Source organism: Crocodylus porosus, unplaced genomic scaffold (assembly GCF_001723895.1).
Source record: "Crocodylus porosus isolate Cpor-Errol unplaced genomic scaffold, CroPor_comp1, whole genome shotgun sequence".
In the NCBI taxonomy this organism is placed as follows: Eukaryota; Metazoa; Chordata; order Crocodylia; family Crocodylidae; genus Crocodylus; species Crocodylus porosus.
The window spans coordinates 196343665-196361254 of record NW_017728886.1 but is presented as its reverse complement, the minus strand read 5'-3'; the positions used below and the strand labels follow the sequence as shown (position 1 = coordinate 196361254).

The 17590-nt window shown below is 40.7% G+C and overlaps 1 protein-coding gene across 1 annotated transcript in view; it reads left to right on the top strand.

The window, feature by feature from the left end:
- Window positions 1-15616, top strand: part of LOC109318472 (ethanolaminephosphotransferase 1-like) — an 81421-nt gene extending 65805 nt beyond the window's left edge. Inside the window, exons 7-10 of the mRNA XM_019547767.1 lie at window positions 3358-3406; window positions 7345-7525; window positions 12736-12918; window positions 15076-15616. Coding sequence (XP_019403312.1) covers window positions 3358-3406; window positions 7345-7525; window positions 12736-12918; window positions 15076-15141 — 479 coding nt within the window. The 3' untranslated portion in view covers window positions 15142-15616. The remainder of the gene's footprint in view (window positions 1-3357; window positions 3407-7344; window positions 7526-12735; window positions 12919-15075) is intronic.
- The last annotated feature ends 1974 nt before the right edge of the window (window positions 15617-17590 follow it).

Here is a 17590-nt window from a genome sequence, read left to right as displayed (position 1 = left end):
AACACTGCCGGCCCATGTTCATCTTGGAGTCAATGATGACTCCAAGATCCTTTTCTGCCTCTGCACTGACGAGAAGGGAGATCCCCAGCCTGTAGGTATGCTGCTGGTTCTTCCTCCCCAGGTGCAGTACCTTGCACTTGTCAGTGTTGAAACCCATCCTGTTCTCATCCACCAGCCCCTGCAACCTGTCCAGTTCTAGTTGTAGCCTCTCCCTCTCTTCTAGTGTGCCCACCTCTCCCCACATCTTATTGTTTGTTTAAAGTATATCGACCCAAAATTGACACCAGTATATTGGATTGCAACTCATTAACCAAGTCTTCAAACATCAAGAACAATCAATTATTATATGTCAACTCTGTTCTTTATAGCTCACTCTAAGGATAATGCACTTATCAAAAACAAATCAACAAATGTTGTTCAGAATAGGAAGGGATGGAGAAAAAACAGCTGAGATGAGCCATTGCTATCTTCTCTGAAGTTATTACTCATTGCAATCATGTCCTAGTTATGCTGGATACATATAATGTTTGCTGTTTAATGCAACATAATGTCTAGTTTACAAGTCCATTATACTCTGCAACCTGCCCACTTAAAAAAATGATCTGTCCATATAAGTCTTGCTGCCTTGAGTAGAATGTTTTGTTCTAATTTTATTGCTTTGCTAGGAACTTTTAGTTTCTGTTGTTTCCTAAAATCCTGTTTTCCAGTAGTAGCAGAACAGTGGTCATTGAAGGTGTCACATCCAGACTTCTCCTCTGTAACAGTCTGCAAGAATTTCAGGGCGTAGCCTCAGTTTACCTGTTTAATCAAATTGTAATTAATTACCATTACACTAGGATTACAGGTCAATATTGGACACTGAATGAGTTTATAATTTTAATAAATCATTCTTAGCACCTTTCCCACATCATGTGCATGTGGGACCCTCCTGCATGACACCTCACCTCATCTGCAGCTCCTTGCAGGCTTCCTTGTGGCACTACACTGCACAGATGCTCTGGGTTGCTGGCTTGTTGCATTGCTCCACCTCTTGGGGAAGGGGCATGCAGCAGAAGCCTGGGGAGGGTGGGGAAGCCCTGAGACTCCAGCTTCTGCTGCAGCCAGAGCAGTAAGGGATAGTGGCGACTAGGTGGGAGACAGGGGGCTACATATTAATCCCTTATGGGCCATATGCAGCCTTCAGTCTGCCAGTTGGACAGCCCTGATCTAAACAATTACGTTTTTAAGAAGTCAAAGCTATCTTTGTTCCTAATATGCATTGGATGCTAAAATGTTTGATGGCCGTCAGCAGTCTGTGACATATCCAAAATTGTTAATCCAAGGATTGTTCATGGTCAGCATTATTTAGTTATTTCTAACTAAAGTGACACTTCATAAAAATAGCAAATGGTTGGCAACTAATGGCCTCTGAATTCTATTTCTAGCTCTAGTGTCTATTTCTGTTCCTCTTGGTTGCTTTTCTTCTAACAAATCAAATTTAGGATTGCAGCAGGAAATTTAGATTTAACCTCAAGAGTCAATGTTTTGTCTCATATCTACTCTAATGTGATGCAGATGTTGGGACTGTTGTATATAACTCAAGATTTTATTGAACTAGCCCTCCTGGCTTAATAGAAAACATAGCAAACTTCAGTGCACATTAAACACAGACAATTCTGAGGACAGCAATCTTGAGAACATATATTTACAAAATGCTTGAGATTTTTTTTTCAAACTGCAAGTCCCTCAGCTGTTCTGTATGAATGAGGAAGGGGAGAAGAAAGTGAGGGTTAACTAAAATGTAAAAAAAAAAAAAAAAGTAAGACAAGACCTCAAAGGATTTACAGGCTGATTTTTTTCCCTGTTTTTATGTTAATAATTTGGTAGTTGTTAGCAAATTTATGGGCTGTACTGAGTATTTTTTAAACATCAGATGCATCATCCCTTATCTTGACCCCTCCTATTCTAGTTTTCCCTTTTTAGTTAGTTTATGAGGGGCTAAATAACTTATTGGTGAACACCAAAATATTTTGAGCTAACAAAACACTGTACTGTGCCATGTGAACCCCAAAACACACTAACTTTAAATTGTTCCTTCACAACTTTATTTTTACTGAAGCATGAATTTTCTTATTTGTAAAACAGTATTAAAAACTGCTGTTATTCTGTGGAACCAGTTAAGCATCATTCTGGCTCATAATTAAGATATTACAAAATGTAAGGCTATAAACTAAAGTTACATCACCAGAGGGTGCTCTTCCTCCCCACAACACAATACTAATCTTGTTATATCAGCTTCATTTTAAATTTCTGCAGTCTGTGCAGTGCAATCTTCAGGCAAAAAATAGATTGGATAGAAAGCACTTGATAGCCAATCAGAAAGGAAGAAAGGAAGATAGAGGTATACAGAAAAATTGTCACAGCAGTAGTGCAGATATCTACTTACTATCATGATGACCAATATTGTTTCCTTATGCTCCCTTTGTCTAGCTTTATCCCTCTGTTGACTCTTGTCTTAACCTCCAGACTAAGTCTCTTTGGGGCAGGGATTTTTTACTACAATAGCATTTTGGTCATGACTGTGATTCCTGACTGCTACAGTACACTAATAATAAGAATAAAAATAAGAATAATATGGATGTTAGCATAGTACAAGAGAATCCCCAATTCCTGTCCTGTCCTGTAATTCTAAGATTGAAAGAAAGTCAAAGTGTTAAAAAGTCACTGTTCTGTTTTCAAATAAGGGAATATACAAAATGACAATAACATAATTACAATATTGTGAGTTGATCATTTATAATCACTAGCCCTGGTGTGAAATCATTCAATAGAATCCCTGCATATTAAACTGTGAGCCTAGTATTTCCCTATTAATCAAACTGATCTGAGTAATGAATTTGTCTGTGTTTGTGGTTAATTGTCTTTGCCTGTCTTTTCCATCTGTCTGCTTCTTGTAGTATGTTAATCTCTTACTGCAGGAATGTACTAAACCTAGAAGCACTGGGACCTGCTCTCAGCTGGGGAATCAAAGATGCTACTGTAATGCAAATAATACATGTTATTGAACTGCAGGGAAATCTTTAGTTATGACATTGACATCAGTGCATTTTCCACCCTTAATGCCTCAAAATGTCTGCTGCTTGTCTTATAATAGAAGAAAATCTATATGGTCAGCCATTTACAGAAGCATCACTTAATAAAATAATAATATTGATGGTTACATTACTGCAACCAGCCTTGACCTTCAGATTACATACCCAGTATGGAATTATTAAATCATAAAAATGCACAATAGTTCTGTTATCATAAGAGTAAAGATTTGATGCCATCAATTCAGCATGACCATAAATCATCACATTCAATCTCGTTTCTTTCCAGGCTTAAGTATAGTTCTTTCCTTTCCGCAGTCACTATACAACATTTACAAGTAAGTGCCTTAACATAAGTGCTTTACCATTTTACTTAAAACATTGCATTTAATGGTTTTCTCATACAAGACATAACTGTTTGGAACATTTGAAAAACCTTTGTTTCTTTCAGCCAACTACTGGACTACAAGTGTAGTATATGTTTTCGTGTGTCAAGTTTTCAGAGTCTGTGACACTGGTTTCTTTTTGTGTTTGTAATTCTCCCAGTTTCCCTTTCACTTTTAGTCTTCCAGACACACAGTCTAGCTCATTTCCTCTTTGTAAGTGTTTTTCACCAGGTACATTAAATAGATTAATTCTATTGATTAACAATACCTTATTCAAATGTGCTAATAGTTTTCTTTGCTATTGGCTACAAAAGTAGATCAGTACAGGTGATTACCTTAAACCAGTTTATCCTTTTCCAAATCTCTTAAAACTCCTCTCCATAAAATGCGCAGAAAACTTTGGTCAGGTAAATGCTGGGCAAGTTGTAACTTGTGATTATTGTTGATTGGCTTATTACACCTATGGATGATACACACGCTACCCAGGGTAGTTACTCGACCCTGAAACAGTTGTTTTCTGTTATATTTTTCTCTTTTTTATTTATTTCTTACCCTGCCTCCCTTTGTACATCTGTTTTTTCAGACTCTAACCTCTTTGCTGGAACTATAACTAGGGATCTACTTAAAACACATGGAGGGGAAGTAAAAATTGCACCTGGCACCATTTTCGTGGTCTTTTCGTGGCGACTCCCTCCCTCCACCCCCACCACTGATTGGCCAAGGGTCCCTGGAAGCCCCGCCCCTCACTGCTGATTGATGGAAAGGGCTGCCTTTCATGTGGCTCCACTCCTTGCTGGTGATAGGCAGAGAGGTCTCCCCTTGATGTGGTCCCACCTCTTGCTGTCGCTGCTGATTGGCAGAGCAGGGCAGGCCCACACAAAAGGCACCCTTCTTGGTCAATCAGCAGTGGAGGGAAGAGAGGATGGCTGCCATTTTGGCTGCTCATCTTCATGCTAGTGGTTTCCTCTCGACCCTGTTGGGCTGGGAGGCTGGTCTGCAGCAGCCAGTGCCTTCCACTGTGGAACCATTTTATTTTTAGTAAGTTTCTTTTCCTTCCCATGATTCCATGGAAAATCATGGGGTACAGCAGTTCTCACAGTAATTGCAGAAACAGCCTTTTTTGGTGGTTTGTGTGAAATTGTAAAATTGCAAATTGAGTAGATCCCTGACTGTAACCTGCCAATGTTAAGAACAACTTGGTAAAAGCCTATAGGCATCAGTGGACACGTTTACATGTGCACCATTACTGCGCAATAACTTAGGTTGTTGTGCAGTAACTGAAAATTACTGTGCAGTACAGGTACATGACTACACGTGCACGCCCATGCTGCACAATAACTATGATGACTTACACCTACTTGGTAGTAAATTTGCTACCTGCGAGTAATTACTGTACAGTGAGGTACATATAGATGCCTTACTGTGCAGTAACCCTGTTTGTATGGACTGATTTGGGAGTAACTCCCAAGTCAGTGCATACAGTGTTACTGTGCTGTAATGCCTACATGTGTAGATGCTAAAAACTGCTTAATGCTCAGTGAGTTGCTATGCAGTAAATACATGTGTAGACACACCCAGTGAAATATAAATAACAAAGATTATGTAGATTAAAATCTAGAGACCATATAAAATAATACAACTCTCCTAGCACAACCAGGGCTGTTAGACTCATTTACAAAGGTGCACACAACTTCTGGGGACAGACATAGGTAGGTTCTGAGCCTCTTGCATCCACCCACACATGAACTTGCTGAGCTGCTGAAGCATGCTATCCACCATAACATATGATGTCTATCACCTGCATGGTGGGCCAGACCAGGTAGGATTAAGTTCCCTGTAGCGCAGTTCCCATTTGAGATGTCCTCAGTGACTGTCTAACTCTGTTCCATCCCTAAAACCATGCTGTACTATAAGGCAGGGAAGGAAATTACACATAAACTGGTACAAGTGATCAGAAACTTGTTCAAATCTGTAATGCAGCAGAAGTTCAGTGCATATAAACCACTTTCAAAAGGGCCTAAACCAGCTTAAGCTAAATCTGGATGGTAATATCAGACTTAACTGATTTAAGTTAAATAGGTTTATTGAACTTCTGTCCCAGATCTCCTCCAGAGTCAGGCTGTCTGCTCCAGCCAAGCAAGGGGGCATGCTCTAGCACGTCCTGGCTTCTGGCCTGGGCTGCTGCAGTCATGTGGCTGCTTTTCTGGAATCAAAACTGAATGTGTGTTCACTTGCTTATCAGTTCAATCTACACAGCTTAGGCTAACCTGCAAAGATTTAATTGATTCAGATTTCAGCTTTTTGACTGCCTGTACTTAGTCCTAAAGTTCAACACGTGAGACAGTTGTTATGGGCATGTGATGGTATTTGTTCCCTTCTTTCTCAGCACTTTCTTTCTTTTTCCTATGCTTTAGGGCTTTTGCTGGTCAATAAGGGCCAGAAAGAAATACCTTACCTTCCAGCCACTCTATGAATACTACTGATTTCTGTTTTTCAGGGGGGAAAGCCAGGGAGGGGCATTCCTCTTCCTTTAACCTATGGCATAGGGTCTCCTTAGTGTTTTGGGTATTGTGCCATGTAGTTGCAAGTGAAGGTTTAAAGTGGCAAATAGGGAGATTGTTTGGGTAAATGATGGCCTGTGAACACAGGAGACTGGGTTTAATGGCCCAAAAGTCTCCTTGTAGTCCTATGTTCCTATGCCTTGTATTATATTTTTCTTCTTATGTAAACATGGGACATGGCTTCTGCCTTCTGGCTTAAGAGACAATATGTATAATTTCTGTTACAGGAGCTCCAAACTCCAATCCAGGCAGGTATAAATTCTTAAATCTGAAGGCATATTCACAAATTGTCTGGTAATTCAGAATCGAGGTTTTCCAGCAAACCTGCCCTCTTTCCTAACTTACAATAGGTTTGCTACTGCAAAATTTTTTGAAAGAGCAAAACATTTAACAGGTTTTATGCGGCTGTTTTGTGTGTGTTTGCATTACATATATATACACATATACATACATACACACATTCATGTACACACTTGTACACACACACATATTCAGGCTTTTTAAAGAAGGCGTCTTTCAGTATTTATTTATATATAATGTTTTTTCTAATCATATATACAACTATATAACTTAATCATGCAATCCTTTGCAAGGCAAATCTTCCATAGACATACTGTCTACTCAACAATTCAGTCTAAATAAGAACATAGAACCAGTATATAACATCTATCCTTTTTCCTAACTCTGACAGCTAATAGTCAATTCCTTATGACTTCCAAAACCTATTTGAAATTTCAAAAATCAAGAAAATGCAATGCTATTTCTGTTTATTCTATTTTTTATAATTAAAAGGATATTTTTCTGGTCAATGGCATTTTGGTGATGATGCAGCCATACTCATTTAGCAGAAGTATATCTACAACTAAACAGCAATGCTATTAGCCACAAATGTTAGTTTGACATTTACTACAGTGTGTGTGGATGTGCTAGCTGAAAACATTAGCAGCCTCACATTAAATTTCATCATCTAGATAAAAATGTTCACAGCAACTCCACATGCTATGCAATAGGAAGACAATTACATTAACACCGCTACCGTAGGTCATTCCAGGTGAGCTTGCTATTTTTATTGCTAGATGTTGATAAATAGGGGAAGCTGACCCAAAAATACGGCGATAAAACATATACTCTGTCTAAAATTACACAAATCTTCAAGAAGTTCTTTTAGACTGTTTAAGCATCTCATGTATTGCACAGGAGTGATAACATGAGACATGGCTTGCTGTACTTCACAGAGCTTGTTCAAATTAGAGTTCTGCAGTTACTAGGGAAATGTAGATTAGGTAACATGTTTTGCTCATTAAAACAGATAGTTCTGTTTATTTTCAGGGCATACTTAAAGCAAACACTGAAGAAAGATTCTTTCTATGATGGATGTGTACCTCTGGTGTCTCCTATCCTGCTGTTTACTCTCATTAGCATTTGGGTGACTTTCTCTCCATACAATATACTTGCAAAAGAAACCAGAATGTTTTTCTGGATGTTTGGTGTTACTTTCTCAAATATTCTTGTAAGTATTTTGTGACTGTGAAGTGTATTTTGAGACAACTTTCTTTCAGCAGGACTGTTCTTTGATTTGATGCAAGTAAACCCAAGAGCAATGTTAAATCTCCTAGAAGCATTTGCACTGGTCTTTAGTTCTAGAATCAAGGATCAAAACAAAGCTCCCACATTGCAGTCTCCTTTATAAAAATGTATTGCATCAGTTGTTAGAAATGCTGAAGGTTACACTAATTTTTAGTTTTTTACTACATTGTAGCATTTTCATATGGGCTTTTCGAACAACGCTGAGGACTAGAAAAAAGGCTATGTACCACTGGTGGGTGTGAAATTTTGAGTATATACGTGATATATAGGCCTCACCATGGCCTTGTGCTCAGTGGTGATTTTCTCTTGCATCTCTATTGTTCTCTAGCACCTCCTTTCATTATCTTCTAATGTGGATTGTGCAAGAAATCTTTTTGAGATCGGAAAGAGCTTACAATAGAATAATAATGAACATTATTTTTAATACATAAGATCTCATTGAAATCATGGTATGAGCCCCAATTCAAGTTAGTAATTGGCTTTATTGGAACTTAGATACATGCTGAAGTGCTTTGCTAAATCAGTGCCTTATGTTAAAAATTGACTGCCCTGAAACAAATCCTAGAAAAATGTTGTATTTTTTGCAAAAAAATACAGTTTAACATATATCAGTAAATAGTATAACACAAAGCAAAAGGATACAAGGCTATTTCAGAGAATTATGAGTAAACAAGTAGCTTTATACTGTGATCTACAAAGGCACTAAGATATTGGACAGTCAGTAGCTTTTCTACAAATTTTCAGTAGTACCTTGTTCCTGCAAAAATAAATATAGTTTAGTAAATTTAGTGATGCATATTTTACACTATATTTTATTGACACTATATTTTAATAATTTGTAGTGCACATTTCATTATATAAGTGAATTTCAATCAAAGCTGTGATCGCTGCAATATAGGGCATGTATTTCTTAATATGTAAAAGCACAAGTTACTTGGATTTACAAGCATTTAGTCTCATCAAAAGTACTGCCAATTTCAAGAGATCAGAAACCATGAGTAATTAGATTCTATTTTGTTCCTGCTGAGCTGCAGTGCACACATGCGTGTGGGTGAGAGTGATGTTAGCACTGTCTGCTCTCAACCCTACATTTGCCCCTCCCCTCCCCAGCAATTGATTCTGACTGAAATTTTGAAATAAATCATGTCTGTCCAGTCCCTGCATCAATTCTCCCCTTCCCACCTGCCCAGCCCCCACCCAGGCCCATGTGAGCAAAAATGAGTGTCTATGTACGGCGCTCTTTTTCCAAGCATCCTTTTAAAATTATGGTCAGAACTGAAGTAGATCCATCATGGGGAATGCCAGTCTTGTTTTTCAAGGCTACAAATTTTGACTGCAAAATTTTTCATTACATAATATATACTTTTTCTAAGCAAATAGTCTGTGCCCTAAAATGAGAAAAACATGTATTTCGTATGAGGAAGAAAGGTATTCCAGAGTTTGACAGAAGGCAGACTCAACTTAAACATCTCAACCAATCAAGAAGAACTGTGGCAGGATACATTTAAGGGGAAAAAATTAAGCAAGCCAAAAATTTCTTGTTAGGCTGCAGTTTATCACAGCTATGCAGTGTAATGTGTGTTTCAAGGTCCTGGTTTACTAAAATAACCACTGCTGTATGGGAGTTACGTGCATTAAACATGTATAAGTAGCAGTTCAAACTACTACAATTTAAAGAGCAAAAAGCTACATTTCCTTTTCCTCCAGTAGTGTTTACACACAGTCCTTTCAGAGACTGAGAAGTTGTCATAGTGATAGCTTTTCACCCTGAGTTTTGATACATCAGGTTTTCATTATCTATTTTGTAGACCACAAACTGCAGCCCACACTTCTTTACCTGCCAATAGCTTGCACTTCTCATTCCTTTGACAACATGTTTATATGCCCAGTAGGTACATTTGGCTTAAAGCCTGCTTTCAAACTTGACCTCATAACAATTCAGTATCAGAATAGGCAGGGAAGACAGAGGCCTCCTGGGAAAAGAGAAAGAGAGATGCTTTTAACTGGAAGGTCTAAGAGACAGGTAGCAGAAAACCAAGGAAGGTCCAGAAAGAATTGGTCAGCGTGCCTCTCTATATGGACAGCTCCTTTCTTTTCCTCCCTCCCTCTCACAGTCTGTCCCATTGGCAGCCAGCAGTAGCGCGGATCCTGGATGCCGCAAAGTGAGGCCGTTGGAGAAAGCTCACTGTGCATGTGTCTGCTGGGCAAGACTGCAGCTGTCATGCTGAGACTGGAGCTGTCTGTAGAGAAAGGGGATGTGGCCACACTCCTGCGACCCTCTGGATTCATCCCTGGCAGCCAAAGGCAGCATTGCCTTTTGGAGCCACACCATTCACCCCAAGGAGTGATTTTCTTGATCTGAAACAAAACTCCCCTGAGAAATATCCAGGCAAATTGTATATGGGCAAGTAGGAACAAGAGGCAAATGATCAAACTTTTATATGAATTGCAGGTACTCTTAGAAACCCCTCCGAGGCAAGGAGAGATTTCTGTTCATAGCTGAACACTTCTATTAAGGTTTTAGGGTTCAGCAGTAGAGAGTTTGGCCCTTTTGGAGCAGGTCAACTGGACAGAGCAGGGTGCCCTCACATATACATCAGGTTTAAATCTTGTCAGATTTTCCTACATACCTTAATAGGCAATATTAATAAAACAGTTCCTACAAAAAGAGAAGCTACCGTATAACCAGGCAACAAAAAAATATAGAAAATACGGTCATATGATTCCTAAGTATAGTAATAGGCATGTGGATTGTAAAGGGTAGGAAGACTTGAGGCGTTCCATACTGGGTCAGATCAATGGTTCATCTAGCCCAGTATATCATTTCCAATGGTGACAGGAATGGATGCTGTACAGGGAGAGCACTGAACCAGATCTCCCTGGAGTGACTGATCTCCTGTTAAGTACCCTCCCTGGCATCTGCCATTATAGGTTTAGAGATTCCAGAGGAAATGTCTTCAGTCATTCTATTCAATAACCATTAGCGGCTCTATCATCCATGAATTTATTCAGTCCCTTTTTGAGCCCTGGCTATGCTATCTGCTTCCACCACCTCCTGCAGCAATGAATTCCAAAAGTTAACAATGTGTTGAGTAAAGTACTTGCTCTTAGTTATCTGTCACCTACTAATTTCAGCAGGTGCTCCTTAGTTCTAGTATTCTGGGACTTGGTGAACAACAGTTCCCTGTTCAGTTGGTCCGTTCCCTTCATGATTTTATAGACCTCTGTCACATGCCCCTTACCCAAATTGAAGATGACTTCGAATTTTAAGATGATCCCCCAGTGATTAAATCAGGAGTTGGCAGCATTTTTGACTGGAGTGCCAAAAAAACCCAACCTCAACCCACACCTTGACTTGGCATGCCAGGGGCAGATGGTTGGGGAGCTGCAAGGGGCCCTATCTTTGTTGCTAGTGGTGAGTGCATGCACGCCTCCAGGTGGATGGCAAGGGTGGTGCCGGGGTTGTAGTTTCCTGGACCCTTCATTGTCCATGTGTCCCAAGGTGTGCGTGCAGCCACTACTGGCCACAGCAGCAGGCAGGCTGCAAACAGCTGCACTGAGGTCCAGAGCCCTGGCTCTGTGGCCAGTGGTGGCTGCATATGTGCCTTGGGGTGCACAGTAGAGAAGGGGCCAGGGCAGCATAACGCATTGCCAGCAACAAGCCAGGATGGGGCTCCGCACATGGCTCACAGTAGCTTGCAGCCTCCCAGCTGCCTGCCACAGCCACAGGACCCTGCTGCCCACTGCAGAGTCTGGGCTGCTTGCAGCAGGCCTTGCAGTCTCCCTGTCACCTCCTGCGAGCAGCCTTAGCTCTGTGGCCAGTGGCAGCTGCCCAGAGCCTGGGCCAGTTGTGACATGCCAAGCAAAATGGCCTCGTGTGCCATGTTCTGGCATGCATGCCAGGGGTTGCTGACCTCTGAATTAAAATTATAACACATTTATAATTTCCTGTGTATGGAATCCAGTTAGTGGAAGGCTGTCTTAAATTCCCCCCCTGACTCCCCACGGCTGTGGCAGGGAAGGAAGTGGCCGGGGGCAAGGGATCAGGGTTTTGTTTTTTTTTTTTTCTTTTTAAACCATGCAACAGTATATTTTAAAAGACCTTGAATGCAAGCAGCTGGACATCTGCAGTTATTCAGCAAAATACAGTGTTTTTTCACCAAGAGTATGCCATTGTATATAATATACACCTTGTTTTTGAAAGGCAGCATGAAAAAAAAATCTTTCTTGTAGTAATTGGGTGGCAGCAGTTTCGGAGCCACACCTGCTGCCAACCCTGCATGCAAGGTCTGGATTTTCAAAAATCTTTTCCTTTAAAAATGGGATTGAGGCACCTTTGAACTTTTTGTCCCAGTCTTGTTAAGTTTAGTTTAGTATTTAGTCATTTTAAGCAGAAAAAAATCTTTGAGGGTGTAAAAAGTAGAACATATGTTATGAAAATGTGACTCCAAACTCATTACAGTTTCAGGATCTCAAAATAATATTAGTATATTTCACTTACACAGCACTTTACATATTCCTTCTATCATTCTGACTAGGACCCCTGTGCTTTGAATCTTCACAAATTCTTGAGAGCCCATTTCTTCATAATTTATCTAGATAATCTGGATTTCCCAGGTGGCTGTGTGAATGTAGAATGCATGAATGTCCAATTAAAGACGATAATGTTTAGAAGCAGCACAAATGCATATACCGCATTGTTCACTTTAAGTAATGTGAGTCAGTGGGTAATTTAGTCATACCAAGTGAATGCAGTACTTTGCTCCTGTGATTAAGTGTTTGCATGTTCAATTTAGCATTGCACTTTTATGAGCATCTGTGAAAACTTCAAGTGTCAAACAAACTGCCCTTTATGCAAAATTGTTCTTAAACTCATAAAGTGTAACATGTCAAAACACTGTCTCCATAAAAGCAATGTATGTTTTACATTACATGTAATAAAGTGCTTTAAGAATTGCAGCCAATAAAGGAGCAAATACAATCATTTATGGTAAATCTCAGACTTGGAATGAACCCAGTTTCCCAATCCCAACTCTTTTTCAATCAAAAACACTCCACCAGGCAAACTAGCTGGTTTCCTTTAAGTAAGCTACCCCTGTGCTTCTTACCTGGCAGTTTATATTATTCCAACAGGTCAGGATGATCATTTGCCAGATGAGTAACACCAGACCCAAAGTTTTCCACTGGTTCCTGTTTCCACTAGCGCTTGTGGTCTACACAGCAGTAACCGGGCAGCTGGGGAGGATGGAGCCAATGGTACTTGCCTTATTCAACATGTTTGTCACAGCTGCTCATGTGCACTATGGCATCTGTGTGGTAAATATCTGCTTTTCTAATTTTATTGCTGATTGCAGACAAAAAAATTGCTACTGATGCAGAAGAGAGAGAAACTAATTTTAGTGCACTTGGTGTTGAAGGAAGGGGCTAGGTTCTTCAGATTTTCAGTGTAACCTTTACTGTCCAAAGTTGCAAAGTCCTAATTAAAGACTTGCTCACTGTAGGCACCATGTTACCACAAGGAAAGATGCTTATGTTGCTCAAAATATTACAGAAAAATGACTGCTCTCAGCTTGAAAACTATCAGGGTAATAATCTTTGTTGATGTGTTGTTGCACATCCCCAGTCTCTCTCTCTTTCCCCTAAAGGTGCACTGATATATTGGTCCATATCATATTGGCAACGATAAAAGGAAAATTGACATTATTGGTAATTGGCTTTTTTGGCTTATGGGGCCAATAATATCGCCAATAAATGCTGTGTGCACGTGCGCAGCCACAGCATTCACACTGCCAGCTTGGCAGCTTGGAGAGCAGTGTCCAGCTGGTAAGTCTGTTGAGGGGAAGGAGTGTGATGGAGGGACAGGCATTGGGTGGGGAGAGAAGTAGATCGAGGCCCCTGCAGTGAGGGAGGGAGTGGGGCTGGGGCAAATGCTGCCCAGCCAGGGTGGGGCGAGGCCAGGATGGAGCCGCAGCTCGTTCGGGGTGGGTGCGTGTGTGTGGGGAGGACAGCTCCTGCTGCTGCGTGCACCTCCAAGGGAGGGGTGGGTGTGCCTCCCAGATCTGTGCACAGGGTGAGGGTGGGCTGCCACTGTGGGCTGGAGCCAGGGGCAGCACTGGCTTCTTTCCTGCAGGGGGGCTGGGCTGGGGCTGCGCTTGAGGCAGGTAGCAGTAGTACTGGGAGGGGGGGTCTACAGAAAATTCTGGGGTGGCGATAGCCCCCCTTCTCCATAGCCTCACTCCCAGTGCTGCGACTGCCTGCCCAAGTGCAGCTCCGGCCCAGCTGCCTCACTGGGAAGAGCCTGGTGCCACTCCCAGCCCCAGCCCACAGCAGGCAGCCCACCCTCACCCCACACACAGATCTGGGGGGCACATGCCCTTCATGCCTCCCCTGGGGGTGCATGCAGTGCTGGGGGCTATGCCCCTTCCCCATGCCCAACAGACAAGCTGCTCATGGCTCCATCCTGCAACCTGCCCTGACTGGGCAGCACCTTCCCTTGACCCAGCCCCAGCCCCACTCCCTCCCTCACCACAGGGGCCTCAACCCCCCATGCCCTTCAGATCGGAAGAGCGTCGTGTTAAACAGACTTACCAGCTGGATGCTGTTATCCAAGCTGCCAGGCTGCATATTGGCAATCAGATTGGTATTGGCCAATATGGCTTGTTAATAATTGACAAGCAGTATTGGCCCAAAAAATCTTTAGCAGTGCACCCCTACTTCCCTCTTACCTAGAGAATTACTCGAATCAAATCTGGAAAGTTGCAATAAAGAAAAACATTAATAAAAATAAGTTTAAATATGCAAGTTAAGCCACAGTCCATTATGCACTTTCCTCTCTTCACTACCACCACACTACACCAATGCCATCATCCTGTGCAAAATACAGGGATCTTTTAAGTTTTCAGATTACATGGGTATAATTTTGTTATTTACTACCTTCTGACTTAATTATCAAATTAGTTTTTCCTCAGCATTTTATCTTATAAAATAATTCTTAGAGCATGCCATAATTGGACTTTCCTTGCAGAGATGTCTCATATAGCAGAAATTTCATTTAGTAGGCATTTGACTAACATCTGTTTAGTTAAGAGCTGCTGTTGAGTTTACAGGGGCTCTTTGCTCCTTGCCTTAAAAAGGCAGCCCCTTTTTAACATGTGGATGCAAATCCTGTAGCAGATTTTATGAGAAATATCAATGCAGACCCAAACTGTACAGATCAGAATCATTTGGACCAAGTGCTGCTGGTAGAAATAACCCCAGTTTTACTGACATTTTATGACATTTCTGTGACCTTTGGTCAGCACTGGCTTAATCTTTCACCAGTATATTGCATGGGAAATTTGAAATCAAAACTCACTTGTCTTAATGGGTATAGTTCTTCAAGTAAATTCCCTCAGGGTAGAAAAGCAGTGACTGTGAATTCCGATGCTTGTATTATGTTTTTAATCAACACTCAAACCTCTGATTTATCTTTAGGTGAGACAGTTGAGTGACTATTTCAACATTTATACCTTTTCCCTAAAGAAACGCATTCGAGAATGAAGTCTTTGCTGTGACCAGGACATGAAACACTACCATGGGGCTTCTTAGGTGCATTTATCTGATAAACAGTGCAATTCCATTGATTAAAATATTGAACTATAATGGACAAGATATTTAAAACCCTGGAATACTGAGCTATGGAGCAGGATGTTTAATAGAAGAGAATTCTAGTTGAGAAAGTAAATCCTTAGTCACTCTGCTGCTAACTTAACTTTTCTACCTATTCAGACCAAAGCACTTCCTTATTTAAGTCCTTACTCCTCCTCCTCTTGTTTGCTCAAGGCAATGGGAGCCACCCTTCTTAGCAGGCACACCCTCCCTGAGGAGACTCCAGTCCCCTTCCTTTGTCCAATCTGCTTTCTGCTCCCTACTCTCTGCTCCATGATCAATCTCCTAATCTGCTTTCTGCTTCCTGCCCTCTACTCCCTGCCTGATCTACTCCTTTGCCTTCAGCTTCCTGCCCTATCTGTTACTGTACTGCCTGACTCCTGCCCGATGTGTCATGTGCCACACACAGGCTGGCCATGCTACTTGTGACAGTGCCACAGGTTGGCCGTCTGTAGCTCAAGGTATCATGTTTCAACTTCTTTGTTTCTACCTCCAAAGTCATTCACACATCACCCTTAATTTAATTTAAATTGAACCAGTGCCTTCTTTTTATCCTATTATGTTCCTCAATGAAACCATATTTAATGTCAACTAGATATCCTTCCTCCCCACTCACATCTCCATGCCTGCTTCACTGATGCCCCATTTATATGGATTTCCTGACATCTGAGCCACAATCCACGTCTGTTTCCCTTGCCAAGTTTAACTTCTCTCACATTACCAAAAAGGTTAACCCCGGTGCAATGTCTGCTCTCTCTCACATTCGCTAGTGTAGAAGAGATGAGATCAGGAAATTACAACCCAAACAAAACCCTCCCAATCCCATACTCTTTTTCTGGTCTCCCAGTAAGCCTGGTCGAATGCATGTCTATCAGGCCACAGGTTCCACGTCAGCAATTGTCTTTCTATCTTTTGTAGCAGATAGTATCAGTACTTAACTAAATAAACAAGCATTTTATCCCATTATAAGAGAATATAAGAATAAATTTGTCCCCCAAACTTGAAGATTCTTTAATCTCACTGTGATGATAAAACGCAGCTGGTAACTGGGCATGTGCATCTTAGAGCCACAAAGCAAGTAGTAAACAGTGAGCCAGTCAGATTTTGTGTTAGTTAACCAATCCTGTTTTTCAGCTGCAGTGCTTGGAAGACACAGGTTTGTGGTTTAAATGTCAAGCAATGTACACTCTAATAGTAGATGGCTTGACCTGTTTTTCAGACCTAGATCATTCCTAACAGGGTACTCTCCCACAAAGTGATATAACCTGCATGTGACCTCCATGGGCAAGTTTGAGTCCAGTTCTCCCATCCTCCACAGGGGAATGTCTCATTATCTTTATAACAACAGAAATTAGGTATTAGCAATGATAAAAAAAATTCCAAGTATATTACATATTTTGATTAGGCTTTACTTCTCTTATCAATCTGTCATACCAGAATCAGCAAGAGTCCAGGGTGGTGGAGATAGTCTGGCTTTAGCCGAAGACCACAACGGTCTTTCTATAATCCCAAATTTTGATGTTGTTTGGGTTCCAGCGGTCTGTATTTTTAGATTTGGCAGCCAGGTGTTCTAGTATCATCTATTTATGAGTTTGCAGCTTATCTGGCCAGTGTGCCATGGATGAATCAGTGACTTGGTTAAACTTATTCTTTAAGTGTATGGAATGACAAATCCCTTTCCTTCCAAATCTACATGGAGACAAAAGATGTTGGTTTGATTGCCTCAAGGCTTTTTTGAAGACTAAGGAGCTTCTGGGTGTCCAGAACAGGATTCCAATGATGCCTGAAGCCACCCTTGTTAAATTAACCCCAGGTCAAAAGGTTATTTAATGAGAGATGCAAGAAAGGCACCCTGTAATTAATAAACTGAAGTTTGACAGTTTAATTTCAACTACATCTGAAACTTCATTCTTTGACAGAATTGTATACTAAATTCAAACACTATATACACTAGACTATGTTCTTCTTACCTGCTTTGACACCTATATTTTTGAAAATTTCTGGAATATAATAGGAAATATCTAGAAAATACTTTTGTAAATGAAAAGTAGGTTGTACTTTACTTCAAGTAAAGTATTTGGAGTGTAGGTTAAAAGCCTACTTTTCCTTTTTATTCATAAACAGTTGGAAATGTGTGCTCATAGAATGGCTTCATAAGGTGTTTTGTATTTTAGTGAACTATTCCAAGGTGCACAGATATAAAACTTGAAATGGCAGAAGCTATTTTATCTATAAAATAAACATTTTATAGATAAAAGCATGCCACACATTTGTAATATAAATGAATTTCTTATAATATTGTTTAGTGTGGAATGTAACATGTACAACTGTTATGTCCATC